The 26,421-nt window shown below is 42.4% G+C and overlaps 6 protein-coding genes across 7 annotated transcripts; 4 read left to right on the top strand and 2 right to left on the bottom strand.

Annotated features, from left to right (window-relative positions):
- Positions 1 to 2,493: 2,493 nt before the first annotated feature.
- LOC118290889 (cystatin-B) lies at positions 2,494 to 3,954 on the top strand. Its single transcript, XM_035618626.2, has 3 exons — positions 2,494 to 2,653; positions 2,771 to 2,872; positions 3,610 to 3,954. Exons 1-3 carry the CDS (start codon positions 2,501 to 2,503, stop codon positions 3,736 to 3,738), a joined length of 384 nt encoding a protein of 127 aa, XP_035474519.1. The 5' UTR covers positions 2,494 to 2,500; the 3' UTR covers positions 3,739 to 3,954.
- Positions 3,955 to 6,041: 2,087 nt separating this feature from the next.
- On the top strand, positions 6,042 to 8,054 carry LOC118290894 (leukocyte cysteine proteinase inhibitor 1). Its single transcript, XM_035618635.2, has 3 exons — positions 6,042 to 6,356; positions 6,492 to 6,593; positions 6,871 to 8,054. Exons 1-3 carry the CDS (start codon positions 6,270 to 6,272, stop codon positions 6,991 to 6,993), a joined length of 312 nt encoding a protein of 103 aa, XP_035474528.1. The 5' UTR covers positions 6,042 to 6,269; the 3' UTR covers positions 6,994 to 8,054.
- A 303-nt stretch (positions 8,055 to 8,357) lies between these two features.
- mix23 (mitochondrial matrix import factor 23) lies at positions 8,358 to 11,960 on the bottom strand. The gene is made up of 5 exons (XM_035618634.2): positions 11,851 to 11,960; positions 9,995 to 10,120; positions 9,710 to 9,856; positions 8,742 to 8,801; positions 8,358 to 8,660 (listed from the first exon to the last, which is right to left on the bottom strand). The coding sequence occupies exons 1-5, from the start codon at positions 11,899 to 11,901 to the stop codon at positions 8,610 to 8,612; spliced, it is 435 nt and encodes a 144-aa protein (XP_035474527.2). The 5' UTR covers positions 11,902 to 11,960; the 3' UTR covers positions 8,358 to 8,609.
- Positions 11,961 to 12,355: 395 nt separating this feature from the next.
- On the top strand, positions 12,356 to 15,431 carry fam162a (family with sequence similarity 162 member A). Of its 2 annotated transcripts, none has more exons than XM_035618632.2 (5): positions 12,356 to 12,529; positions 13,257 to 13,355; positions 13,791 to 13,902; positions 14,362 to 14,470; positions 14,680 to 15,431. In XM_035618632.2, exons 1-5 carry the CDS (start codon positions 12,487 to 12,489, stop codon positions 14,794 to 14,796), a joined length of 480 nt encoding a protein of 159 aa, XP_035474525.1. In that variant the 5' UTR covers positions 12,356 to 12,486; the 3' UTR covers positions 14,797 to 15,431. The 2 variants fall into 2 exon arrangements, with proteins under 2 accessions (XP_035474525.1, XP_035474526.1); XM_035618633.2 differs by having other exon boundaries at positions 12,396 to 12,416.
- Positions 15,432 to 16,007: 576 nt separating this feature from the next.
- On the bottom strand, positions 16,008 to 23,821 carry kpna1 (karyopherin alpha 1 (importin alpha 5)). Its single transcript, XM_035618618.2, has 14 exons — positions 23,718 to 23,821; positions 22,825 to 22,958; positions 22,415 to 22,528; positions 22,204 to 22,303; positions 21,582 to 21,676; positions 21,329 to 21,460; positions 21,022 to 21,110; positions 20,802 to 20,901; positions 20,448 to 20,611; positions 20,039 to 20,117; positions 19,800 to 19,925; positions 19,396 to 19,523; positions 18,846 to 19,021; positions 16,008 to 17,925 (listed from the first exon to the last, which is right to left on the bottom strand). The coding sequence occupies exons 1-14, from the start codon at positions 23,794 to 23,796 to the stop codon at positions 17,738 to 17,740; spliced, it is 1,704 nt and encodes a 567-aa protein (XP_035474511.1). The 5' UTR covers positions 23,797 to 23,821; the 3' UTR covers positions 16,008 to 17,737.
- Positions 23,822 to 25,198: 1,377 nt separating this feature from the next.
- Positions 25,199 to 26,205, top strand: LOC118290891 (nanos homolog 2-like). Its single transcript, XM_047329738.1, has one exon. It carries the CDS (start codon positions 25,382 to 25,384, stop codon positions 25,883 to 25,885), a length of 504 nt encoding a protein of 167 aa, XP_047185694.1. The 5' UTR covers positions 25,199 to 25,381; the 3' UTR covers positions 25,886 to 26,205.
- Positions 26,206 to 26,421: the final 216 nt, after the last annotated feature.

The following is a 26,421-nucleotide window of genomic DNA, read 5'->3' as shown; positions in this document are numbered from 1 at the left end:
GAATGGAAGATTTGTTGTTAACATTAACAAACTGAAATCTATCAGATAAGTAGGACTTAAACCATTATAGTGCTGTGTTCTAGTCTCTGTAACAGAATTTTGTGATCTATGGTATCAAATGCAGCACGAAGATCTATTAGGACGAGAATAGAAACATGTCCACTGTCTGAGGCCATGAGAAGGTCGTTGGTAACCTTCAGTATTGCTGTTTCTGTACTTTGATGTTTTCTAAACCTGGACTGAAAGTCTTCAAGCAGACTATTCCTGTGTAAATAGTCACATAACTGGTAAGCAACAGTTTTTTCAAGGATTTTAGATATAAAGGAATTGAAACATCTGATCCCACACATTTGCCCATTTGTTTTTATATCTTCACAAACTGTCCTTAAGAGTAATATCATAATATGCCAACCTGTATTGAAAAGGAGACCGATTCAAAAAAGCTGCATTTGTGCAATTTCTCTCTATAAACATGATTTTGTTCTTTAAAAATGTATAAAATATATCCTGACATGTGTGCTTCCTGATTTCCCATCGCTTTTCTCAGTCTGGTCTCCATTCCTTTGACCCATTTTGAATCAATAGTAAAAAGATAATTGTTTTTCCCCATCACTGAATAGTCTCTGTGTGAGTTTCCTCCTCCTTTCACCATCATTACACACTTTCATCTCTTTGGCAGCCTCCCAGTCTCCAGAGTTGTATCGGTCAGTCACAAACTCTCCCATCGCTGCCCACCACCCCCAGATGGAGGAATATCGCATATAGCTTAACTCGTCGCTCCCCAGGGAGAGTTCTTCCCTATCTGGTGGCATAATTCAGCATTTGTGAGTGATTATATTTAGTGCAGCCTCATTATCACTGCTGAACTCACGTCTTACTCAGGGCTCATTAAAAAATATCTTCAGTGGCCCTGAGATCTTCAGCAAAGACCTGCAAAGTTTTCACACTCATATCTGCTTTATTTCTAACCCGCCTAAATACTACCACCTTTCCTCACCACACAATGTGCCACTGGTGAAACTTCACAGTCTTCAATGTCTCTTTCCACAAAAACCATTCATTTTCCCACATGACTCTTGTAATGAACTCATGTTGTTGCTGTGCAGTCTGAGCTGACTGTACAGTTCTCCACAAGGCCGGTGAAGTCTGGACCAATGTCAAACGATATACCAAGCGAGGGACACTGACAGCAATGACACTAGTAAGGAAGAAAAATATTAAAGTGAAGCTGTCAGAGAAGGGAACATCACTGTTGTAGTTGACATGGTTGCCATTCAGTGCTGTGGGCAACTTCATTGGAAGGCTCACTTCTAATACTAATCTCTACCTGCTGACAAATTCCTTTTAGTCAAATTTAGTAAAAGAAAAAAGAAAAAAAGGAAATGGTTAAAGGAAAATATTCTAAATCCAGAAAATCATCAAATTGTTCTGGTCCTTCCTGCTGCACATCGTGCCAGGGATTCTCTATTGGTGTTAGCAGGAACGTAATCAGCACAAAAGCCGGCAGACAATGTTGTAAAACTAGGTCAGGTGGCCAAATTTAGAGCTCCTGGTATTTTATTGTATTTTCCACGGATGGATCTATTACTGCAGATAGATGAAAGTCAGGATTAGATTCTCTGTCACAGCTAGGTTTCCCACTGATGCTGCATTTGTCGTACTCGTCCACCAGATGGCCTCCATCTTGGTCACAGTAGCGAGCTCATGGCTGTATCATAAGAGGTGGATACCGGACCGCCACTCCGCCTTGAATCAAGTGGCCACTCGTGGTACTGCAACAACAACAACAACAACAAAAGACAAAAACATATTCTGCGGCCCAAAAGCATTTTCCCCATAGACCACAATTGCAAAAGAGTCGCCCGTCAAACCAGCTATATAAATATTCCTTTATTCCTCTTTGTATTGCATATTTTTTAAGACATGTAGTTCTAATTTTTGTAAAACTTTTCCAAAGTCCAGAAAAGTCATCTTTTTCTTAGTGACGTTTACAAATATTTAAGCCATGGGGTTTAACATATACAATGCAAAGGTCTATCTATCTATCTATCTATCTATCTATCTATATATCTATCCATCCATCTATCTATCTATATTTTTGTCTGACTGTCTGTCTGTCTGTCTATCCATCCATTCATCTATCTATCTATCTATCTATCTATCTATCTATCTATCTATCTATCTATCTATCTATCTTGGATTTAGCTGCAGTACCACGACTGGCCACTGACTGGGCGGGCAGGCTGCTTCGCCTCGGACCGACGCACACCGTCTGTGAACGGGGACGGACGAAGAAGAACTTTTAACTAGATTGTTTCCAATGTGTTTACCATTCGTGGCGATTGAAGTTGTTTATATTTACAAATATATGCAGCGACGAACATAAAACATTCACTTTCTATTCTCTTTCGTTTTTTAGAATACAATCGCTGTGTGGCATCATGAACCGCCCCTCCCCTCCTCCTCGGGGATGGTACGCTCCGAAACATCACATGATTCAATGACTCACCGGCTGCGTCACTGTCTCCCACCCTTCGCTCCTACAGTCCCTGTGTTCAGTCCAGCAGCGAACAGAAGCGTCACCATGCCGATGTGTGGAGGTCTCGGGGAATCGGCTAATGCCGACGACGACATTCAGAAGATCTGCGACAGCGTGAGTAGAATAATAATAATAATAATAATAATAAAAAGCTTGTCTCGCTTTGACACCGTCCTGACGCCGCCGAGGGGGCTCGTGTGTTTCATTCTCTTTCGTTTCGTCGTTTCCCAGATGAAGCCCCACGCAGAGGAAAAAACAGGGAAGAGCTTCGCTGTGTTCACTGCCAAGACCTACAAGACTCAGCTTGTGAGCGGCACCAACTACTTCATCAAGGTACATATCATCCGCAGCGCTGGGAGACGATATGTGGTCCACACGAGGGCATGTAGAACAGCGTCTAGGGGCTCCCTGCAAACCAGAGAGATGACTGGAAACTATTTTAATCTTTAGCAATAAGACCAAGTGGGATATACAGTAAAAGTGTCTATGTATATAATCAGAATTTCTCTCTGTATAGACAACGGCTCACATGACTCGTGCGTGTGTGACTCATTTGTTGAGATGATAGCCACAGAGAATAATCACTGGACACTGCACTTCCTCATTTCTGTGTGTGTGTGTGTGTGTGTGTGTGTGTGTGTGTGTGTGTGTGTGTGTGTGTGTGTGTGTGTTGGGGGGGGATGATTTGTGTTTATTGGAGGAACTTCAGTTTCTGAAGCAGATCACATTTTTTCGCCTGCTATGAAGCAAAAGTTTTCGATGTACGTGTAAATCACATGCGTCATTTTCATCATGATTAATTCTCCTCAAGTGTGTTTCCATTGCACCTTTCTAACATTTTATTTTATACATTTTTTTATTTGTACTGATACACAGACTCACACGACGGCAAAGTGTAAAAGCCGTATCGTGACACTTTTGCTTCTTTGACTCAAAGTATGATTTCCAGACGCAGCAGGCAGCTGCTATCAGGGAGACGGGAGAGGCCTTTAGGGACAGGATTGTGGAACATGATTGTTGGACTCGTGTTCGTCAGGTGAACAACTACGCTTGCTTTTGCTTCTTTGCAGGTCCACGTGGGAGAAGAGGAGCATCTTCACATCCGTGTTTACAAGAAACTCCAATGTAATGGAGGAGAAATTGAGCTGACTAGTCTGCAGGAGAACAAGAGCCACCATGACCCGATTGTGTATTTCTAACGGGACCCGAACCAAACCAAGCAAAGCATTCCGTCAGTGCCTACAGGCTGTGCCCTCATTTTAATCAGTTATCAGTATCCTGGCTCTGCATATACAATGTTACCCAATGCTTACGCGTAGTAGTATACCGTACAAGTAAAGCAGATCATGGTGATAGGAAAAAATGGAACTATTTTGTACACTCTGAATTTATAAATGATAATTGAATGATTCAAATTTGTGCTGCGTCTCTTATCTTTTCTGTGGTGGTTTCTGATGTGTAAGTGCAGCTGCAGGGCAGGGGTGCACACTGGCTCCAGGAAGTGTTCACCTTCACCTTTTGCACATTTCACTGTGTTGTGGACTTAATTTCAATGAAGGTGAAAACATGGTTTTAGACATTATTGCAATTTAAAAAATAAAAATAAATCAGAAAACTGAAATTCCCCAAATGCATTGTAGGATTGTGGCTGTTTCAGTCTGCTTTATCTTGTTTTAAATGTTACTTTTTTTTAATCGGGAAAATCCAGCCTTACATTTGTTTCGTAATATAGGGGCCTACGTTTCTGCCCTAAGGACATGATCAGTTTAAGGTTTGCGACAGCCTCAGCTTCAAATACTGATCCCTAGAATCACACAGACTGCTTAGGTATAGGGCCCAGAATTTGGTGCCACACCCCTAAAGGCGGTGTAAACAACCAAGGCTGCCTCTAACGAATGAGCATTTGACCAAAAGTACCCGATATTTTAAAATGTATCCCACAAAAATGGCAACAGTGGTTCACAGACATTGTGGGATCATCACCAGAGGCGATTTTGTCCTGTGAAAAGGTGTTTTATTGCAGCTTTATTTTCATACATCATTCATCATGTTTATATACCAGCCTCTACAAGAGGAGTCATATCTTAACACATGTTCATAAAACACGTAATTGGGTCCTTTAAATACATAAGTGTGCTAAAAGAAACATTTGACTTGTGCTGATTGTACAAAATAATGAGGGCGACTTTGAGTGTTACCCACTGAACATACATGACTAGTGACATGCATGTAGAGTTTACCATAGCGTGGTCATGCCCAACATTGTGCAACAGGTTAAAATAAGAGTATCTCTTTATTCTGTACACATTAATTTGATGTATTCACCTGCAAAATTACAGTATAATTCAACGGTAAAGTTCAAGAGGAATACAATATGATTCAGGCTTCATAAACACTGTGGAAAAGTACAACACAATAAAGTGAACTGCGAAGCACATTGAAGCACATGGACATCTTGAGTGAGTCACACACACAACACACATAACTCCACATTCTTCCATTATGTTTGAACAAAAAAGCCTTTGTGCAAGCCAAGCGTACATTTCTGAATCCCACCCTGTGCACTGCAGGTGCACAGGGAGTGGACGGCCGACCTGTTTGGAAAGGATTAGCTGGTGGTAAACATGAAAAAAAAACACCATCAATTTGAACTTGATGTCTCTCAGTTTCAGTTCATAAATTGTTCACATTTACTGGTTATGAATTCAATCATCATTTAATTCTTAAAAAAAAAAGAGCAATATGTCATACAATTCCAATGGCTGAATTTAGATGTCCTACATATATATATATATATATATACATATTTCCAGGTGATTGTAAAGCACCTCGAATTGCATTGCTGAGAACTTGGCTTCACTCTTGGATCTGGTGGACTTAACTGTCTCCGAGCAGTTTAAGTCACCTGATTTAAGAAATCTTCCGAAACCCAAACCAGACAAAGGGAAATCCTGCAAGCCATGCAAAAAAACCCAAACCCCATTCCTCACACGCCCTCACTGTGACTCAGACACCCGGCACACCGGGTTCACTGTACTCTTGTGTCACAGTAAGATTCGTCTCGTGATCGGTGTTCCTCTGTGTTGAGCACACGCCTCATGATCTCAGGTCCAACTTCAAGAAAAAAAAATGAAATATCTTGAAACCTGAGCCATAACATTTCTCTCTGTCAGACCTTTACGGTTGTGACCAATGTTCTTTAAACCCCTATTCCATGAAGTGTTTGCAAATGTATTCATCCAAATGTAACTTACAGAAGCAGAATTCTTATTTCATTCTCTTCTACTTCTATACTCCTATGACGATAATTCACCGTGCAGGCGCTCCGGCCCCCTCTCACATTCCAAGAACTCCACTCATTTACTGCATGGAGTTGCAATGACTGCATATATGCACCATGAATTTGGCATCAAATCAAATCTTTGAACCTCTTCAGGATTTGAAATAGCAATCATTGGGGTCCGGATTATCATTCCACTGTAAATATTTTATTGGAATATTTTGCTTTTTGAAATGTTCAATTCACTGGAACGGAATGTTCTTGGAAGTGATGGGGAGAATTTGTTAAGGCGCAGCAATCTTACAACAGTTGTGTAAGGCCTGTGGTTATGCATGTGGTGATCCGCCCAACGTGTTGTGGAGGGGGAGTTCCACAGTGTATAAAAGTTGAAATTGAACATTGTAACCAAGACACATTAAGGTTTCAATGCTGATATCATAATTATCTGCAATGCAGTGTTTCACTTCGTCCGCCATACTTGCAGCAATGTCTGACACAAAGGATGGTGACGAGGAAACTCAGCAGATTTGTAACCAGGTGAGCGGCCATCTACCTTCAGAATCTCTACTTTTCTGTCAGGATTTATTTTCATAGTACTCATACATCCAGTGTGGAGTCAACCCACTGACTAAATTGATTGGAGCTCTCTGGATTTGCTGTGTTTTCCTGAAGGTGAAGACCATGGTAGAGTACAATACAAAGAAGACATACGAAGAATTCAGAGCCGTTCAATACAAGGTGCAGTTTGTGGCTGGAAAAAACCTCTTCATCAAGGTAACTAACGCTGTGCGGTTTAGAAACAAAGCAAAATGATTATTGTTTTTAACTCAACATTAATTCAGATTGATAAGTCAAGTAAAACTATTTCAGTGTAGTAGATAGTTGTATTAACAGTTCTCAACCGGATCGATTCAGTTGTGGTTAAACGCCAGTTAGTATTCAGTTGCTGAGAAGTTTAGATCGGACAGTTCTTTCTCGTCTCCCGTAGGAGACCCTCACTCTTCCGCGACCTGAGATGAATTCTTATGTTTGTATGCTTGTTGGTCTGCAGGTTCATGTGGGAGGAGATGATTACCTTCATCTGAACGTCTTCCAGGTGCACTTTAGTGATGAAAAACGTTTGCTGCACGTGCTGACAGACATGGGAAAGGAGGATCCATTCACATTTTTCTGAAGCGATCAGCTGTTTCAACGCTCCTGCAGGCTGCAGTCCATCAAAATGCTTCTCTTTAGAAATATGCATGACAATAATCCTAATAACATATATCCCAATAATTTTGTTGTTTTCATTCCTTATATGTTAAAACTTACAGATAAAGACATCCGGCTTTGCATGGAGTGCGGTTATACTTTGCACAACCGTGAACCAATAGTCACCAAAGTAATTATGACTCGTACTCACCAGGACCATGAATGTCAAGTCAGTCAAATCAATTTTGTATGAATATGAATGCCTGTGGCAGATTTCATTGCATCTCAGACTGAAATAATTACAAACTTATTAAAAGGGTTGAGCGATGTCGCATCACATTCACCATTCTGTGAAATATATTCTTGTATAGCTTAAAAAAAATGACATGAACCAAATGCGTTGATTCACTCTGACAGACGTCAAAATTGCTCCAGTAATAAATCCAATGTTCTTATGGAATTCACACCACTTAATATTTCTACAATGGATCTATACATTTTCTGTTGATGGAATGTTTTTTTTATAACCATAGCACCTTTATCCATCGATATAAAACGATGCCTTTCTTTTGAATCAGAGGTTAATATGGGACATCCCATTTAAGTTGTTCTCCATGTTTGTTAAAAAAAATCTTGCAAATCGAAAAAAAAAATTCTCCATGTCGTGGACTCTGATCATTCAAACCAAGGAAATTTTCCAGTAACTTCTGAGAGGTGCACTGGAGGGAATAGAAGCTTTCCTGATATTAACATAGCCCTTTGAACAAAAATGCTGCAGTCTCACACCAAAGTACTTTGGCACTGTGATACATTACAGCAGTACTTTGTGATAGATGCAGTTTGGGGTTTACATATTAACATTGATTGTAATCCTTCGTTGCATCTGTTGCTTTCTACAATTGGCCGCACAATGGCGTCTCTGATCGAATGCATCATTTTGATTTATTTGCAAGTGGTCAAAATGATCTATGGGCTATAAGAAATGTCTCTGTGAAAATAAAATGCACTCATTAAAACTCATAAGCAAGGGTTGGCCGTTGGTAATTTGAAGCATGTGTGAGAAGTATTGCAGTCGGTGTCACTCCCTCTGTGGAAATTTTGGTTTGAGCAGGAGGGAATGGATGTCCCGCATCAAATCAACATGATTACAAATTTGAATATAAAGATATGAAACAGCTCTTTTTTTTAATCCCCACAGTTTCAAGTTGAAGCTTTTAGCCAGTGAAGACACCAGCCTAAGCATGGCAGTTAAAATAATCAGAGCCTTCTTGGATTAAACTGTACCACTCTTTTTCATTTGGTTGTCAAAAACCACACAATCACTCAAGACAGTCAGCACCACTTGAAAACATTTCACTCTCGTTTAAAAAAAAAGTCATTTTTGTACAATGAGGCGTAGAAATGACTGTTTTACAGCGGTGGTAATGCAATATAATAACCAAAGGAATATACTGTAAGTGTGTCGGAAAAGAGGGTCAGTGAGGCCCTGGATGGTGAGCTGCCCGCCGTCGGGACTCAGCGGGCAGGTCGCGGGTTCGGCTCCGGCTCCGGTCTGGGTTTGAACCTCCGAGTGAAAGCAACTGATCTCAGAGAAAAGCTTCACTTCACCTGCGGAGGCGTGTAGTGGATTCGGCACCTTTCATGGAAAATCTGAAGAAAAGAAATGAAGGAATCAGTAACATGTTGTATAGATACAGGTCAGGGGGTGATGAGAGATCATAGTGAGCATACCTTCAGACTTCTATCATTGACAACTTCTTCAACACTCAGCTCTGATTGCATCAGCTTTAACTGGAAACAAAAAGAAGGGGGGGAGATAAATGATCTGACTCTTTAAATGTAACAGCCAGACACAGTCTGTACCTAACATGTATAAATGAATACACCTGCTTAAAAAAGGTTTATTAAAAAAAAATGAAAACCCAATTTCTCACTTATCATTTGTGGTATTTGGGCATGCAGACACAGTTGGTTAGATAGTTTGTTTTAATCATTGAATGAACGATGTACGGAAAAGTGCTGTATATTGAAGAGCTGTATGAATGTGTGTGTGTGTGTGTGTGTGTGTGTGAGAAAGAGTGAATGTGACTATTTGAGTGGTCGATTGCTATATATAGTCCATTTACCATTTAATGCACTTTTATAAAGTTGGGGGGACTCAAGAGAGACAGCAGAGGCTGAAATACTTTTAGTAAAACAAAAAAAACCAATGGATCCTGCATTTCCAATAATGCTCAATAGCTTCAAAGTCCACATTTTCAATCTGTAACATTGGCATTCAGTTTAAAATGTTTTAGTTTTTAGAGTTTCTGAACCCAATGAAATCTCTGAAAGGCTCCAAAAACCAGTGTCCTGGTTCCTCTGGAAGATCAACTGACCGTGCTGTAAAAAGTTTTGTTGGAACTACTTTAAACTTCGATTACTTCCGTAAATCTAAAGCGTTTTAAAATGTCACTTTTCAACAATTGGGCACCAGAAAACTTTTCCCTCTCATACTACTTGTGGCAGCAGAAGTGCAGAGGTGGACGTCTCATAATTTGGGCATGTAATATTCAACGGTGTCCTTGGCTGGAGTTAAATGAGAAAAGCTTATGTTTTTGTTATATGGGTGAACTGAGCCTAATAACTTCACAGAGCTGCTCAAATCTAACAGTCTCTGTGGTGTCTGGGGCCCTTCTGTATCTGTGAACAGGACTTACCTTGGTCTGCTCCTTTCTGAGTTGTTTGATGGTTACCAGGTTTTCGCTGTCTTTCGCCCTTTCACCGCGCAGTTGTCCCACCACCTTGGATGTTTGGGCTATACAGGCCTTAATAGCTTGGTCTCTGCTCAGATGGGCCTCCATCATCTGTGGGGGGCGCGCACGTCGGACAAGAGAGGAAGCAAAGTTTGTCTTGTGGAAAAACTCTGGCAGTGATACTTTTAAGGTTTTACCAGTTTTAGCAAACATCTTAAACGAAATTTAACTCCTGACAATCGCACTCACGGACTCGTAGAGTTGTTTGCATGTTAGCGTGGCATCCACTTTGCCCGAGAAGGAGACTGTGGGCACGGTGGTGTTCAGGGAATGGACGATGCGGTCATCTATGGTGCGCATCACCTTCAGCACCTCCTGAGAATCACACAGAGGGAGGGAGACAGCCCACAGCTTCAGGGTCAAATAAAAGCCAGCAAATCAAGTATAATCTGTAGTTTTCCAACATTAATTTTCCTTTGAAGGTGGCAGGAGCTCAGTGAAAAATGTGCTCCCTCACATTTAAAGGAGCCAGTTGCGGTTGTGTTGGCGTTGATTCGGATGCACCTCAAGTGTCTCCCTTTGGAGACATTACAAGCTCAAAAGGATTGTCTACCTGTCAAAAGTTTTAAAGCGGAACAGTACAGAAACAAAGGAGCTGCCTCAGTCTTGACTTGAGATGGTACCACTTTCCCGAATTCCAGATTGTATACCGGATTGGTTTTTTTGTTTGTTTCTGAAGATATGCGAGTTATTAAAGAACTCACTTTTGAAATAGGTCGAACTCTTGTATACTGAGTATTTTGTTTTGTTTGTATTCTTTTTCTTTTTCTGCTTTTTGGAATTTTGGAGAATAATTTCCACTGTTTGCATCTTGGGAGGCTGGACAATAAATCACACAACCATATTTGCGTCATCTTTTCCTGTGGTTCGATCTGCTCTGTTTTTCAGCCAAACTGCAGGAAAGGCAAATTCATGTTTAGAGCGGGCATTGCACTGCACTCGTATGTGAAATGTGCAACATTTGTCTGGACATCTCGCCATCAGTAAGGGGGGGGGGTCTCAAAGCATCCTATGGCTCAGTACAAGTTGGGTGATCCAGCAGAATGACCCTAAACATTGAAGTAAAGCCTCTACAGAATCGCTTTTGGAGTGGCCCAGTCGGAACCCAGACCGTAACCCAATAGAGATGCTGTGGAGTGACCTCGAGAGTCGTCAGGCTCCTAAGAATTTGACTGAGCGGAAGCAGTTCCATAAGAATGAATGATTACAAATTCCTCCTGAAAGTTGTACATGTTATCACTGATAAAGGAAGGTTGACCAGCCATTAAATCCAAAGGGTTTATTAACTTTTCCCACCAGCACTATGTGTTCCATACAGATACATTAAAAGTACCTTGGGTTTGTCTGTACTTAGGACTCGAGGATGAAGACCAGATGACATGTCATGACCCATAAATGCACAAAGCCAGGTAATTCCAGAGGGTTCACATACTGGTTCTTGCCACTGTGTGTCTGCAGCGTTTTGTCCAGTGACAGAGCAACTTCAGGTTTCCGCATAGAGCAAGTTAAAGCAGTGGTTTCAAAACGTGTTGGCTTTGTACGTCCTCTCACAATAAAATAGTTGTTCAGGATGACTAGACAGTTGATAGTGTGCAATATTTCACATATATATATAATCTAAAATAAAAGTTAGACAAACTTTATGCATAAACTTTTCTTCCTCTCTTTTTTATGTTAAGATCATTAGGTGGCGCCTTGGTATCCACAGCTAAAGATAATGCTCTTACTATGTTCGATGCTTGTATTTCCAGAAAATGAGAATATGCCATTAGTTAAAACAGTAAGAAGATCAGTACGCGGCCTTAGTTCGCACGATAGTTACGAATTGTTGTCATTAGTTTACTGAGACCAAATGCATCCAGTTGTCTGATCCAGTCTGCTGATCCACATCACACAGCGGTAGTGGGGGGGGGGGGGGTCAATCATTCGCAGGACAACACGCGAGATAAACTACGCGGCGGTGGAACCGCCGAGCCATAAAGATCCAGATCGATGCCTCTCCGTGGCGCGTTCGCACGGATCGACGAGTCCCTCGTTATAGGTACCTGAAACATTGAGAAGTCCTCACAGTTTAAAGTTCCATCGGGCGCCGCCATAGTGGACTGTGTGGGGTCCTCTGCGAGACAACGCGCGAGGTGACTGTTCAGCGAGGTGCCTGAATAAAAAAGAAGAAGAAAAAGATTGCATTACACCGTATTTACCAAATGTATCCCTCATGTCAGAAGGGTTTTGCCTGAATAACTGGTACACAAAAAAAAGAACAAATAATGATGAGAATCTAATAGAAACAGAACAGTTAGTTACCTTGTGGTTAAACATTTCTGCCAAAGTCTTGAGAAAAATGTATTGCGTAAACTTGCGCATTTTTTTATTACCCTGTAAAGCACTCTCTTAGCGAGCCAGTAAATCAAACGCAAGTTAAGACCATGGACGTATTATTGTTTTCTTTATTATAATGATATATTATCTTATTAAAAAAAATATCCATGATTTTAACGAACAACAACTTGCTTCATTTCTGATCAGGCACACGCACCAGGCGCCTATGCTTACATGAGCTGCGGTCCTGCTCTCCGGCAGTTGACTTTCAGCAGCTGATAGAAAAGTACAGGTGCGGCGCGCGACGCAGTTCGATGGCTCTAATGACCCGTTGTTGAATATTGTTTGTCAGATCCTCAATCATGAATTTCGTCAGGTCAAGCCTCTCCATTGGCAACTTCGTAGGTTCGTATCATTCCCCTGGAATTGTTGTGACGTTGTCGGAAAATGGCCGAGCGGCTCCGGGGAGCTCTTCTCACACTGTAGCATCTGTAGCTTTGACGTTACCGTTAAATTGGCAGCTGCAGTTGTGGCTGATAATCCAACATGCTACCACTGCTAACAATAATAATATGAATACACATTTATCATTGTTGCACTGTGGTTTCTCATGGGGCTAGGAATGAGACGTGACGGTTGCATGGATTGATAATGATGAGAACATGCAGGTCCTGTATTGTGACATTTGTTATTGTTAGTCGTCTTTGACCGTGCAACATTTTTAGTGGTTTTATATTAATATTTAACCTGACGCAGCCGCATGTGTAGCCTGCAATTGCTTTATTTTTCTTTTTTTTTTATCAAAGCTCAATTGACAACAGAAAATCCATTAGCAACCATTTTGATAGTCAATATAAAGTAATTTAAAGCTGCTGTTGTCATGTATATTTTGTTGACAAAATATTAAAATTGACTGATCGACAGTTGTCAAGTTATTTGTGGCAAATCTAAGGATTCTCTTTGGATCCACACAGCGGAAAACAAATCGGCAGCAACTCTGATAATAGATAAATCGGTAAATCGATTCTTTGATTTCAGCAACTATAATGTGAGAGTTATGACCTGGATGCATTTTGAGTTTTGTTGCAGCCCTACAACACATACTTATCATTATTATTTTTAATCTCAACAGGCCAGAGGTGCAGACGGGTCACAGAAACATGGAGCCGCAGAGGGATGTGCAATAAACCACAGGTCAAAGCGGAGCCTCTCCCTGCCGTCCCAGCCGAAGGTACTGTACAGTTCTGGATACAGATATTTTGCCACAGCTCATTTTCCAGTAATATGTAATCCACAACACCATTGTACATCTCATGAACATGGAAATCGGCAATAATATCTTTGAAAAAGGAAAACCGAGCAGAAATCAATCTGGTATGAAATGACTACATGCTTTACGTCTCTACACTGGTTCATAGATAAAAACACTACCATGTTTCTTTAGATTAGAATTTGTAATCAAAGGTCACTTGAAAGTGTCATAGAAAGTGTGAGGGTACCAATTGACGAAGGGAGGCAGGAAGTGGAACCAGAGTATTGAGTGTCGGATCTAATAACGGGGGCTTGAGAAATGCAATGTTTTTCTTTTCTGTTCACCATGTGAGATGTTTGGACTCCCGCTGTGTTCATTTGTTCGTTTGACTGCGTGCCTTGTCCCGTCCTGCAGCATCTCGTCCCGCATTCAGACTCCCAGGCTCCCGACCCTCGGAGATGGACAAGAGGTTTTTGATCTGGTCGGGACGTTTTAAGACCCCAGAACAGATACCAGATCTTGTGTCGTAAGTAGCCTGTTCCTGTTTATGCCAGACCTCCCAGCACACTCGAATCTGATTGGCTTGGGTGTGTGATTGTGTTAATATCCCTAACAAGAGACGCTTAGGGTTAGATAACTAGAAGAGCGGCGTGGACACTGCTGCAGTTCAAACCCAGGGTTTGTTTGTGGCCGGACGTAATTACTGGCATCAGGGGCGGAGAGGATGTGATTTGCTGCTTTGATAGACGACCCGATTGTTACGCATACAATCTGCAGACCACCTCGAAACACGATGAACATTCTAAATGTTGACAGCTGAAAGAAGAAACACACACGTTACTTTCAATCACATGCTAGTGTGCCGAGATTAAAAGGAGCACCAAATGATCAACAAATTGTACATTTTGACATGTTAAGTTTTTTTTTGTGACATACAAAACTGTTTAAAATATTTTTCGATACGCCTGCCTCACTGTTCCCACAGACACGAGATGATCGATGCTGCCCGAAACAAAGTCAGAGTGAAAATCTGCTTTGTGATGATGGGAGTCACAATAGGGGCCTGTCTGGTTATGGTGCTCCTTGGCAAACGGGTGAGTGGCACGAGTGCACCTTGTTTGCACGATTCTCCAGTATCTATTGGGTGAACAGTTCACATCAGTAGTTTTGGTCAAAGCATTTTTTTTTTTGCATATAGCCGTGTCCTAGTTTTTCTTACGAATTATATGTTTTTACAGTCGTTTCTCACTTATTCAAAGTCAAATATATACCAGCCCCCGTATTTTGTCATGCGTCTTTGCAGGCTGCCCGCCGGCACGAGTCTCTGACGGCTCAAAACATGGAGAGGAAAGTGAGATGGAGGGAGGAACTGCACGAAAAGGAGGAAGCTGCTGTTGTTCTTTCGCAGAAAGCTCAGTGACGGAGGACGGCGTGTCCCTTCACAACCATGTCACCCCCCCTCCCCTAAATGCAGGCACCAAAGGTGTTTCCCTTCCTACTGTATGTATCACAACTTCAATGCTCTTCACTCCCATTCCCCTGGAGAGGTAGAGCAACCAGAAGACATCAGAGCAGTCAATCCTAGTTGTACCTTTGCAAGCAGAAGATTGGCTTTAAAACACACAACTCTGGGTTTTTGTAATCATATTGAAACCCAGTGTGTGAATGTATTGATATTTAAAAACTGGCACCTGTTTTTGAGGAAGCTACACTGATCATGTTTGTGGTGGTAGGACATGTTGGCATTAGGTGGACACAATGATTTTCAGACTGTAAATCAGTGGAATGGACTCCCCAGTTGGGATTTAAATACTCGTCAGTGCTGCTAGTAAACTTCTCACACCTTAAAATCTCTCCAGTGTAAATGCCTTAAATTTGCCTCTGAGGCAACAGTCCTGTTTTCTTATACGCCTTGTGGACACTTCACCCTCACAGGGTTCAAACGGTTGTCAATTTTCTAAAGCAAACATCAAGAAGTGACTCAGGCACATATGATCCATCTGTACAACGGTCTGACCAGTCCCTCGTCATGTAATTAAAAAACTTTGTTTGTGGGATCTGTCTTTATATAAAGTGAGCACCACTGTTAATTCAGTTCAATAATGTATTGCGTCTTGAAACTTTTCGTCTCATTTAAGGACCTGATCTGGTTCTGCTCCATGCACAATCTAAAGCCAAGCTGAATGTTTCAGTCAAACTGAAATTATTGCCTCATTATGGAGAGTAGGACCTACATTTTTCTCTCAGTATGTAGTGAAGTGTCGTAAATGGGGTGGCAGGCTTCTCCTTGATTGCCCAAATACATGTTGCCGGCACAGGGTTGGAGCTGAAATGGCAAGTCTATAAATGTATTGACGATAGCAAGTTTGAAAGGAAAATAATTTGCGTAATTTTTTATAACCAAAATGACCCGTTCTATTTTCTCAAATATGAATATTTGCTTCTTTTTGGTAGCCATGTTTTTTTCCCCCCTGTATTTCAGTCATTTTGTACAGCCCCCCCAAATATTTACCAATTAATCAATAATTTCAAATCATTAGCTGCCACCATACAAAGAAGGTTAAAGTATTGGATTTAAGAAAATACTTGTACTGTCTCCCATTGGTGAAACGGATTCACTTAACATTGTGGTACATGAAACGGCTTTTATGCAAATGGCATAACAGGGGACAGGTGCACAAACTCAATTCAACAAACAGACAGTCATGAACACAGAGCTGGACATCTCTTGCTGAGATTTTTTCGACAAAAAGTAAGCAATGTAAAGAGGACTTGGTAAACAAACATTCAATTGAACTAACTAAGATTATCCCCAGTCTTTTCAAGTTTTAATCTGGATTTTTTTGTTGTTGAAATTGTCAGGGAGGATTTCTGTTGAGTGAGGATTATGGCACCATCAGCAAGATAACAGACATTAACCTAAACATCCAATTTTCAGAAAGAAAAAAAGGAAAAGAAAAATGATTGATTAACTTTGTCACAACAAAGTTGTTGTAGCCATGCTGAGGCAGTACGATCTACTGATTGTAATTAGTGTGCTAAACAGTTTTAGTCCACAATCTGCTTGAGTCCCTTTTGTGTGAAGGGTAAACAGTGAAGAACATTGTTATCTTCGTCATACCAGAAGGGGACTAAAGACACAGGCCGCACCTCTCTTCACTTCGCTTCCTGAGGGAGGGGAAGAGCGGCGTCATCGACCAATTAAATAGTTAATGTAAAAACTACGGTATATTCTCAACGAGGCATCAGTCCTGAACTAAAGTGCAGCAAATTAAATGAAATTATTTTAAGGTAATAAAAAATCCTGATGGTTCGCTGCTGGACAGAATCCCAAGGTTAAATAGTCTGTTTTTTGTCTTGTCCAAGTCTGTTCAATTGTCTCAGTGCGAGGGAAGACTCCAATTCCCATGGTTCCATGGGGTTTTCATTACACACCAGAGGCAGGAGGCAGTCTAAACGCTTCAAGGATGGAGCCTGTGCAGGTGGGAAAGTCCCATTACTGGATAGAGGAATGTATGACATGAGATCCAGGGTGGAACGCAAAGCAGTCTGGCGTGTGACCGACAAGCTCCACCCCTCAGCAACACAGTCGAGTTCCTGATTTGTCCATCTGTGGTCACTTATCCAATGGCCGGAAAAGGACCTCCATATTTTCTAAAATGTCGTTTTAAGTGCCTTTTTGTCAGTTGAGTCTTGGGGATTCAAACTGGCCACGTGGCCCCCGGCTGTGGGCAGTCCAGTCCTGTGACCACAGCTAAACGTATGGTCAGCGTCTCGTGGTCAGTCCAGTGTTTAGGTTCGATCATTCTTCTGTGTGGGATCAGGGGGGTTAAAGATCACGTCCATGTCCGTCTTGTCTGTCTTGCGAGTCATTAATGCTTCAATCACACAAGCAGAGCAGCAGTCCTAAAACTCCCACCGACTCAGGTGGGGATCGCCATCCTACGGGAACACTGAGAGGTGCCTTTCATTTGGGATGAGCTGGGGAGCGAATCCAAAAAGTAAGACAGGGGACATGTTACAGGGAAAATCTGCTAGTAGACTATGCTGGGGCCTGAGCAGATAGGAGGGCTTTGGGTGTCGAGGAATCAGGCGCAGAGTTGAGCTCGGCGCGAGACGGAATGAATGAAACCTTTCACAAACTGGCTGACAAGACTGCAGGAACTTGACCCACGTTGGACGTACGCGCACACACACACGTGCTCCTGTAATGCTAACATTTTTCATAATCATGACAATGATTTAAAATCGATCGCCGAGGGCCGTCGTCGCCCTTGATCATGGCAGTGGGCAGAGAGCGAGAGGAATGAGCAGAGGTGAGGATGAAGGTGGAGCACGGGGGAGAGAGGCAGCGTTCAGCATTATAGCTGAAAACCTTCCATTGGGGCCTCGCACTGCTGGAAGAGGAACTGCTGCTGCTGCAGGTCGACAGCCGGAGCCAGAGACGGGTCCTCGTCTTCTGTGTTGAAGTAGCGCTCGATCAGGTCGAACGCCTTCTGGTAGATTTCCTGGTTCTCGTGGCCCTGCAGGAACTCCAGCTTGTCCAGACCTGAGAAGAAGAGAGGATGGCGATGCTGAAATATGAGCTAATTGGCAATTTTTAAATTGTGGTTTCAGTAATTTATAAAACAAAAATTTCTAGAGGTGCAATTTAATTGACAGAAAATTGATTGGCAAATATTTTATTAAGGAAATTACTATTTAAGCAAAAATTTTAAATAATCTCGTTACAGCTTCTATAATGTGATGATCTACTTTTTCAAAAACTTTTAAAAGCTAGTAACAAGCAGTTTGACTACATCACCTTGAGCTGTGAAGTCTATAACAGGTATTTTTTACAATTATTTTTAATGAAAGCAAAAATAGTCAGATTAGTCCTTAATAGAAAATATTTGTTAGTTGCAACACTTGAACATTCTCTGTTCTCAGCTTTTTTTATTTGTGGATTTTCTGTATTTAACATTCCTCTGAATTCAACATTTTGAGCTCTGGGGATTTTTCTTTTCCTTTTTTTGATAATTTTTAGATTTCAATATTGATAAGTTAACTAAACTCTTTCACTCTTATGTATTATTACGTGTGTAATTATTATACGTTAATAATATTGTTATTATATATTTGCAGATTTAATGAAGCTCATAACTGCAGTGTGTTTTGATAGATTTCCATCTAAAGTGTCATGTTAATGGAACACCTTTCTAAAGAATCATAACTAATCATAACTGGTTAAACATGCATCTTTGGTTTGTGTAATGTAAAATTTTATAAAAAGACTTCCCAAATCAAATTGTTTGTTCAGTTATTACCTCGGCCTAGGAGGTGATGTTTTCACTTAATAATAATAATTATAACTTAATTTTATATAGCGCTTTTCAGGGGACCCAAGGACGCTTTACAACACACAAACGAAAGTCATGAGGGTCAGAGAGCGTCAGAAAGATTATGTAAAAACTACTGATGAACACTTACCGTAGGCCTCTTCAATGAGTGCACAATATGGGTTGATGCCTCCGCCTCTCTTGGCCTCTAGTTCTCCCAGTCGCAAGATGTTTTCCAGGCCGTTTAGAGCCACCTGGACTATTTTGGAGTCCATGAGCGTGAGCAGGTCACACAAAGGTTTTATGCAGCCCAGCTCCACTAAGTGCCTGCAGGGGGCAGTACACACAGATACAGAATTGAACTTAATTTACTCACCAAACATGATAAGCAGTTAACACCTCTTGCATCAATAGAATAGAACACAGGCTGAAGGGAGGTCTATGCCAACCTACTATGTTATAAGCTGAAAACCTTTGTAATTACGAGTCACAACTCAGTGCCTTTACCCTATAGCTTTGTAAAGGTTGTTTTTTATAATACTAACTGAACAGCCCCAGAGAAAGCTTGAAGTTAACTGGTTCGGTTGTATGAATAAACTCCAAATGAAGGTATCCCATCTCACAACCTAAGCTCCTGCTTCTGCGAGGAACAGAAGCCACGTGAAGTGTGCAGGTATGTTGAAATGCAACAGTGGCCTGACCTGATTTGCTCTCCGGAGCCCCCCGAGGTGGCATTGGTGATGGCCCACGCCGCCTCCTTTCTTGTGCGAAACTCTGCTACTTGCAGGATAGAGATGAGAGGAGGCAGCAGACCTGCATCTATTACCATCTACAGAGAGGAGGGGGAAAGACCTATTACTTTAGGAAAAGCTCAAGTCAACCTTAAAACCTATGTGAGTAGGTAGCAGAACCGTAGCATGCACACGCGTGCGTGCGTGCGTGCGTGCAGACACACACACACACACACACACACACACACACACACACACACACACACACACACACACACACACACACACACACACACACACACACACACACACACACACACACACACACACACACACACACACACACACACACACACACACACACACACACACACCTGTATTTGTGCTCGGTTCCCTGCAGTGATGTTGGAGATCGTCCAGCAGGCTTCCTTCTTGATCGACTCCTTGGGGCTGCTCAGGAGGTGAAGGAGGGACTGCAGCGCGGAGCAGTTCAGGATCACCTACGAAACCACACAAATTCCAGCCAAAGTCAAAAAATATTCACCAGAAAGTATTCAGTTACTTTCTGGCATAAGTAGTACAACTTCGTTGGTTGTGGACATGTCGCTTGTACCTGTGTCTGTAGATCATCTCCAGTGACTATGTTCCCAACAGCTCGCAAAGCAGGGGACACCACCTTATAATCAGCGTGCCTGAAATGGAGCACATTTGTGGTGTAAATTCACTCAGACGTTCCTTCTGAAGTGACACTAATGACATGAAACTATTTGTATGTTGTAGCTCATCAACAGCGAGTTTAGGGTATTTTTTTCCACATGGAAATGTCATATCCTCTCCCAACGTAAGCAGTTTGCCACAGCTAGGATGAGTCAAACTTGAATAATAATATCCAGGAAAATTCACAACACACCCTTCTTGACTGTCGCACCCAATGATGTGGCAATGGAACAGTGCACATAGAGGAAATTCACAGTCAAAGTATGTAAGCGGTACGTGTTTCTCCAACAAAACTAAAGCCTTACATAAGTAACTCCACCAGCCTGCGACAGACGCCTGAGTCAATAACAGCCTGGATTTTGTCATTGGGGCCATCGGATAGGTAGGAGAGAGCCCAGCATGCGTCAGCCAGGATGTCCGTGTCATTGACGAACAGCAGCCAAGACAGCACGCTGAGACATGGGGACACCTGGAGGAAAAACACGGACAAAGACAAGAGGTGGGTGGACACATGTTGCTTATAAGTTCAGTGGGATCGACCCTTATGCTGTTTAGATATACAGTAAGCAAACGTGTGACCTCGGGAAAGACAGATATGGCGTACTTGCACTAGCAATGTGTGCCGTTGCCATAGTGACATGTTTATCTTTGCAAATTACCTTTGCGAAGTCTGGAGGTGGGTTCTTTCCTCTGCACAAGTTCGAGAGCGCCCACACTGCGTTCCTCATCATTGTTAGACGATTCTGTTTGGCCAATAGCCTGCAAGAGGTTTGACCAAGCAGAGTTTTCCAAAGGGAACAGAATCACAGCTGCTCTTTATTTATAAGTGTAATAAGAATATTCAGGAGGAACACAATGTGTCAGTGAGCGGCTACTTACTGCACCAAGGAAGGTAGGATGTTGCAGTCTATGACAAAGTCTCTGCATTCTGTGCTATCTCCTGCTATGTTCCCCAAGGCCCACACCGCCTGAGGGGAAAAACATTATTTTAAGTTATATGATGAATAATATCACAATACAATGTTCAATATGATAGCTTGCTCAACATTAATGGTATAAAATGTTTCCAATCACCATCGCTATGTCAATCAAATAATCCAGGCTAGATAATTATCGCAAAATCTATACAGGCACATAATTATGGAGAAACATCATGCAAGACATTTTGTCAGTAAATAAGTCTTACTTGTTCCTGCACGTCTTCAAAATCAGAGCAGAGCATCTCTATGAATATGGGCACAGCGCCTGCCTGGATCACCACCCGTGTCTGGTGGGATGTACCTGATGCAATGTTGGTCAACACCCACGCAGCTTCGAACTAAAACAATATTCAAAAAACAGGAAAAAAAACAACATTAATTTAACACATTGTGTCAACACAACAAGGATTTTTTTTTAAAGTTTGATACGCTTAATCTAAGTTGCAAAGAGGTGTGTACCTGCAATGTGCAGTTTTCTCTCCTCTTCAGGAACTCAACAAAGCGCTCCACCACCCCTGAAGTGGCAATGACTTCATCAATGGGTGGGTTGGGTTCTGTGTGAAGTTTGGAAACATGGCAAATATGAATAAAGCAATATTTATCACATCATTATCTTGATATCAGTATATTAAGTTAAAGGGGCAGTAAGGGATTCTAAAGCAATACATGTTTTGTAAAAATCTGCTAATATTTCCTCACGGTCCACTAGCTGTTGGTTCTGTGTGTGCAGCGAAAAAAACCAAACAAATGGCTTGGATAGCACCAATCACACTGCGAGTGCAGTTTGTAAACATCACACATCGACACGTTAAAAGACATATTAGCAGTTGGTGCTGCAACTCTGGGCTTTTAGCCTGTTGGTTAGCAATTCGGTCTCCCATATCCAAGTTCACGGGTTTGCGGCCCGGCCAGAGCAGTAAAATCACAACAACAACAAAGCGAGAAACAAGCTTTCTCCCAAATCGCCTGTTGCCCCTTTAAATCAAGTACTCAAAATTGTAATTTTCCAATGTTTAAGGCAAACAAGCAACAGAGGAGAAAAGGGTTCATGAGGAAAAACAGTCACCTGCAGCACGCTTACCTTTAGAAAGAAGTTTCCTAAAGCGTTGAGTGCCTATTAGCTGTTGCTCAGGGGAACTGGAAAAGATCATCTGAGTCATATCTTCAGAGATCGCCCCGCCCTGCACAGCATCGGACATTGAGGTTCGACAAAACACAGATGAAAATACTGTCACGTCTGACTTTACGCAAAACTAAAGAACGTAAGATATGAGAAAAAGATTACCACTCACCATGAGTGGGTCCATGTTGTTAGCCTGGGACTCCAGGTAGCCGCTGTCGGCCATTCCGTCTTCCTCCAGGTTGCCGTCATCCTCCACCGTGGCAACGTTCCTCCTCTTGAACAACTGGGAATACAAAAGTGTTGAACTAAATCACCCGTGTCTTACTTAGAAAAGCTGTTGCTCGCAACGACTAAAAAAACAGCAAAGAATCTGGTTTTCTTCCTGATATCAGCAACACTGATGTGGTGGAAATCCTAATTTCCTCGAGAAATTAACAATATACATTAAAAACATGATTATATGAGAAATTGACACCACAACTGACAGGAAAGTTGGGTGGAGGTCTGCGAACAGTTCACAAGTCCATCATTGTTTTAAGAATATTTTGCAATATGAAGATCTATGTCGCCATTGCTCACCTGTTCATCCTTCTTCTGTTTACGGAGCTGTAGACCTTCCTCTTCCCTCCTTCTTCGCATTTCATCTGTGTTGAGAGACTTGTTCTTGTAGCTCTTGAGTCGTGCATTGTCCTTACCCTGACTCATTGTGAAGCCTGGGAAGATGCAGAAATACACATGTAAATATCATGCGGGAAAGAAAAGAAAAGAATAAGAAGATCAACAAGAAACTCCCCCAAAACTTCCCACCGATTTAGAACAGAGTGATGTAAAATAAGGCGACTTCATGTAGTGCACCACCAGTTGTATAACAATGCATATATGTAGCTTTACCCCTGATACACTAGTTAGCTGCATGTATGGACGTTTTGGTCAGTTATCAACATGTGCTATTAAGGATTAAGGAACAATCAATAACCAAAATAGCTACGTTGATATCGAAACTCTGACAGCAGATCAAGAGCTAAATAAACAAGAGCTCATTAGCCTCGACAGACGGGGGCATCTAAGGATACCAGCTAGCTGGTTAGCTTTCTGCGTCTTGATACTGCGTAACTAATAACCAACCAATCACATCTCGATCTCATGATCCGGTGTGCGGCTTGCCCTTGTCGATTCACCGATCACCGAAGCACGGAGCACAATAACATAAACGGAAAGGCCACACTAAGTCCCCCAGCCAATGTCATAGCCGTGTCTTAGCACAAATCCACTAGCGAAAGCTAGCTAGCTAGCTAACAGCGGCTAGCCGATTTAGCTAACGTTAGCTCTGGAATCCAACGTAAAAAGTCAGGGAGTGCGACAGCCCGTTTTTTTTTTAAAACGTTGCCGACGTCCTGAGGTATATCAGCTCTCCGATTACGAGGCGTCAGCGCACACAGACTCTGGTAAACGTGAAATTGTTATAATCTGACCTGTCAACTTGAGCTCCGTAATCCTCTGCTTCACTAGGCCACCGTTTTGTACAGCCGTCGCCGGTACGCTACTGCGCATGCGTGATATTCAACTCGCATTCCCCCCGCCCCGCCCCTACGAAACGCGTCACTCCCCCCAGCACTTCGCCCGCACTCCACCCGCCCACGCCACGCTTCTTGCTTTGTTATTATACAGAACTAGGAAAAACTAGTAAACTTTCCAACCTTCGTAGAGAACACACACAAAATGTATTACACCCAGTCAGCTGACACGTTGCGCAACAATTCATTATGATACATAATACTAACGGTTTGGCCGACAGGGCGCAGGCGACAGACTGCGCGGCGCCTGCGCGGGGCCAGTGAGCTCTATCAAAGAGCCCGATGTGGGCGCAGGTGGACGTTTGGATGTTGGTGTGACAATGATGTCGGTTTTGAAGTGGAGCACAGACGCTCCGGCGCCGGCGGCCGTCGAGTGGACTCATCGTGATGGTCCACCACCACTACCATCGTAGCATCATCATCCTCATCTTCCATATTCTTGTAAACAATGCACTCAGTCAAGACTAACTTTATCAAATACAGCACATTTCATTTGTTTATTGTCATTTCGCAAAGGAAAAGTTCAAAACAACAACAACAACAATATTAATAGCCATCGCCATATTACCTTCCTCACGATAATCATCCATATTCTTGGAAACAAATGTCACGATTGTTCCCAGCGAATCGACAGGCTCTAGAAGGTTGTTATACTGTATAGGCACACAAAAGTCCTCAAATACATTTTAGGGCAACTCATTTACAGTTTATCTTCTTTGGTGTTGGCTCCATGCAGCCCCCCTCGCGACCTTTAATGGATAAAGCTAGATAAAGGGATGGATGGATCATTTACAGTTGGCACACAAGTAACATGCATCTCAAATCTATGTTAAACGGGCAAGTAGTATAATATAATTATATAATATAATTTTTTTAATCAATTCCATTTCTGCATAATCTAGGTCGAGTTTTCTTTTGTTTTGGTTACTGTGATGGGGGAGTGGGATGAAGGTTAATGGCACCCTGCCTGACCCTCTCTGCACTTAGATCATGACAGGTGCACTGTCTCCAACAGGCCTATTTACTAAATGCACGCTCCGGTCCGCTATTCCATTTATTTCACTGTGCTGTAAATCATTGTTTAAGAACCATTTTAAGAGCTTTGAGAGCTGATGATGATATATCTGGATCCATCCATAAATTGTGTCATTGCAATCTATTTGCATTGACATAACAAAATCAGTGCAAAGCATTTTTTTTTATTTTGCGTGCGTGTGTGTATGTGTGTGTGTGTGTGTGTGTTGTTTCTGTCTGCCTTAATTTGATCAAATAGCTGACTGAATCAAATGTCTGGCATGCACACGTTGGTTTTATTTTCATAAAATGATTCTTACAGGTCCTGCCATTTTCCTGGGGGCCATTACGAAGCCGAACATCGCGCAACTCAAGTTGCAGACTTCTAAGATGAAAGACAAGCATCCAAACTGCACAATAGGATTTTTTTCTTTCTTTTCTTCTGCAGACACCTGTCATCATCAGCCATCGATGTTGCAAGTTAGAGGCATTTGCCTATAAATAGGGCGATTAGACGCGCACACGCGCAAACTTCGCGAACTCCAAATATGACAACGCTGCGGAGAGAAGTCGGGGTCCCGGGCTGCTCCCTCCTCGCCGACGAGGACTCCTTCGACATGTGGCACGACTACATGAACCTGGCCAGGTTCCTGGAGCGGCTGTGCGTCCGGCGCGACGGGGAGCGCGGAGACCTCGAGCTGGGGCCAAAGCAGGAGCCGGCGGCACCGTGGGGCCACGTCCCGGCCTCGTCCCCCCGACGCGACGAGGACCTCAGATCCTCCGCAGAGACGAGCTCGGCCAGCAGCCTGTCGGACACCAGCAGTAGTTCCCCCGACTACTGCCGCTTCTGCAGGCAGAACGGGGAGACTCCGGGGGTGTACTGGTCGCACAAGCTGAAATCCGACGAGGGCAAAATCACCTGTCCCGTCCTCCGGAACTACACCTGTCCCACCTGTGAAGCCACCGGGGACTACGCTCACACGCGCCGGTACTGCCCGCAGGCGCAGCGGAGGAGGGCTGCGAAAATGCTGCCAAGGTCCAGGTTCTGGTAGCTGGTGATGGACTACCGAAAGACTGTACATAATTACCCCCGCCAAAAAAATTATAATATTTTGGCCATGTGTTCATGCGCACAGACTGTTTCAGGTTCCCAAAGGTGCAGAAATGTGCAGTTTGGTGTGAGTCTTGTTTGAGACCAGCCGCAAAATTTGTATATATTTTGGATGAATGTTTCTAAAGTTTTCTTACACGGAACAGACTTGGCTGTACACATTCACACGAACACGTGTTTTTCTTCTTCTTATCCTTGTGTTCGTACATGACGCGCCTCATTTACAAACATTCTGCAAATAAAACTTGATGTGAAGGCAAATTCTGTCGTCTCTCATTGTGAAATGGCAATATTGTGCTTTTTGTTCAACTGCATTCACCTGACAGCTTTGCTTTAACGATAATATACATATCATGGTGTATTATGTATCAAACCAAAAATGAATCAGCGACATTTTGAAAAATCTTATAACAGTCTGAGTGATTAACAATCCGGTTGAAATAATAGAAAAAGCCATAGTATATTAGAATTATTTTC

This window comes from Scophthalmus maximus, chromosome 21 (assembly GCF_022379125.1).
Source record: "Scophthalmus maximus strain ysfricsl-2021 chromosome 21, ASM2237912v1, whole genome shotgun sequence".
In the NCBI taxonomy this organism is placed as follows: Eukaryota; Metazoa; Chordata; class Actinopteri; order Pleuronectiformes; family Scophthalmidae; genus Scophthalmus; species Scophthalmus maximus.
Note: the sequence above shows the minus strand (reverse complement) of the source record. Positions and strands in the feature narration are given on the sequence as shown.

What these genes read in the sequence shown, in the direction of transcription:
- LOC118290889 (XM_035618626.2), top strand. Translation starts at nt 2,501, where the DNA reads ATGACTCACCGGCTGCGTCACTGTCTCCCACCCTTCGCTCCTACAGTC. An exon ending in TTCAGAAGATCTGCGACAGC is followed by an intron (nt 2,654 to 2,770) that starts GTGAGTAGAATA and finishes GTCGTTTCCCAG; the next exon opens with ATGAAGCCCCACGCAGAGGA. An exon ending in GCACCAACTACTTCATCAAG is followed by an intron (nt 2,873 to 3,609) that starts GTACATATCATC and finishes GCTTCTTTGCAG; the next exon opens with GTCCACGTGGGAGAAGAGGA.
- LOC118290894 (XM_035618635.2), top strand. Translation starts at nt 6,270, where the DNA reads ATGCAGTGTTTCACTTCGTCCGCCATACTTGCAGCAATGTCTGACACA. An exon ending in CTCAGCAGATTTGTAACCAG is followed by an intron (nt 6,357 to 6,491) that starts GTGAGCGGCCAT and finishes GTTTTCCTGAAG; the next exon opens with GTGAAGACCATGGTAGAGTA. An exon ending in GAAAAAACCTCTTCATCAAG is followed by an intron (nt 6,594 to 6,870) that starts GTAACTAACGCT and finishes GTTGGTCTGCAG; the next exon opens with GTTCATGTGGGAGGAGATGA.
- mix23 (XM_035618634.2), bottom strand. Translation starts at nt 11,901, where the DNA reads ATGGCGGCGCCCGATGGAACTTTAAACTGTGAGGACTTCTCAATGTTT. An exon ending in GCAAACAACTCTACGAGTCC is followed by an intron (nt 9,857 to 9,994) that starts GTGAGTGCGATT and finishes CGCCCCCCACAG; the next exon opens with ATGATGGAGGCCCATCTGAG. An exon ending in TCAATGATAGAAGTCTGAAG is followed by an intron (nt 8,661 to 8,741) that starts GTATGCTCACTA and finishes TCTTTTCTTCAG; the next exon opens with ATTTTCCATGAAAGGTGCCG.
- kpna1 (XM_035618618.2), bottom strand. Translation starts at nt 23,796, where the DNA reads ATGCGCAGTAGCGTACCGGCGACGGCTGTACAAAACGGTGGCCTAGTG. An exon ending in ACAACATGGACCCACTCATG is followed by an intron (nt 22,304 to 22,414) that starts GTGAGTGGTAAT and finishes GATGCTGTGCAG; the next exon opens with GGCGGGGCGATCTCTGAAGA. An exon ending in GAGATGATCTACAGACACAG is followed by an intron (nt 19,926 to 20,038) that starts GTACAAGCGACA and finishes GTGGTTTCGTAG; the next exon opens with GTGATCCTGAACTGCTCCGC.
- fam162a (XM_035618632.2), top strand. Translation starts at nt 12,487, where the DNA reads ATGAATTTCGTCAGGTCAAGCCTCTCCATTGGCAACTTCGTAG. An exon ending in CTCCATTGGCAACTTCGTAG is followed by an intron (nt 12,530 to 13,256) that starts GTTCGTATCATT and finishes TAATCTCAACAG; the next exon opens with GCCAGAGGTGCAGACGGGTC. An exon ending in CAGATACCAGATCTTGTGTC is followed by an intron (nt 13,903 to 14,361) that starts GTAAGTAGCCTG and finishes CTGTTCCCACAG; the next exon opens with ACACGAGATGATCGATGCTG.
- LOC118290891 (XM_047329738.1), top strand. Translation starts at nt 25,382, where the DNA reads ATGACAACGCTGCGGAGAGAAGTCGGGGTCCCGGGCTGCTCCCTCCTC.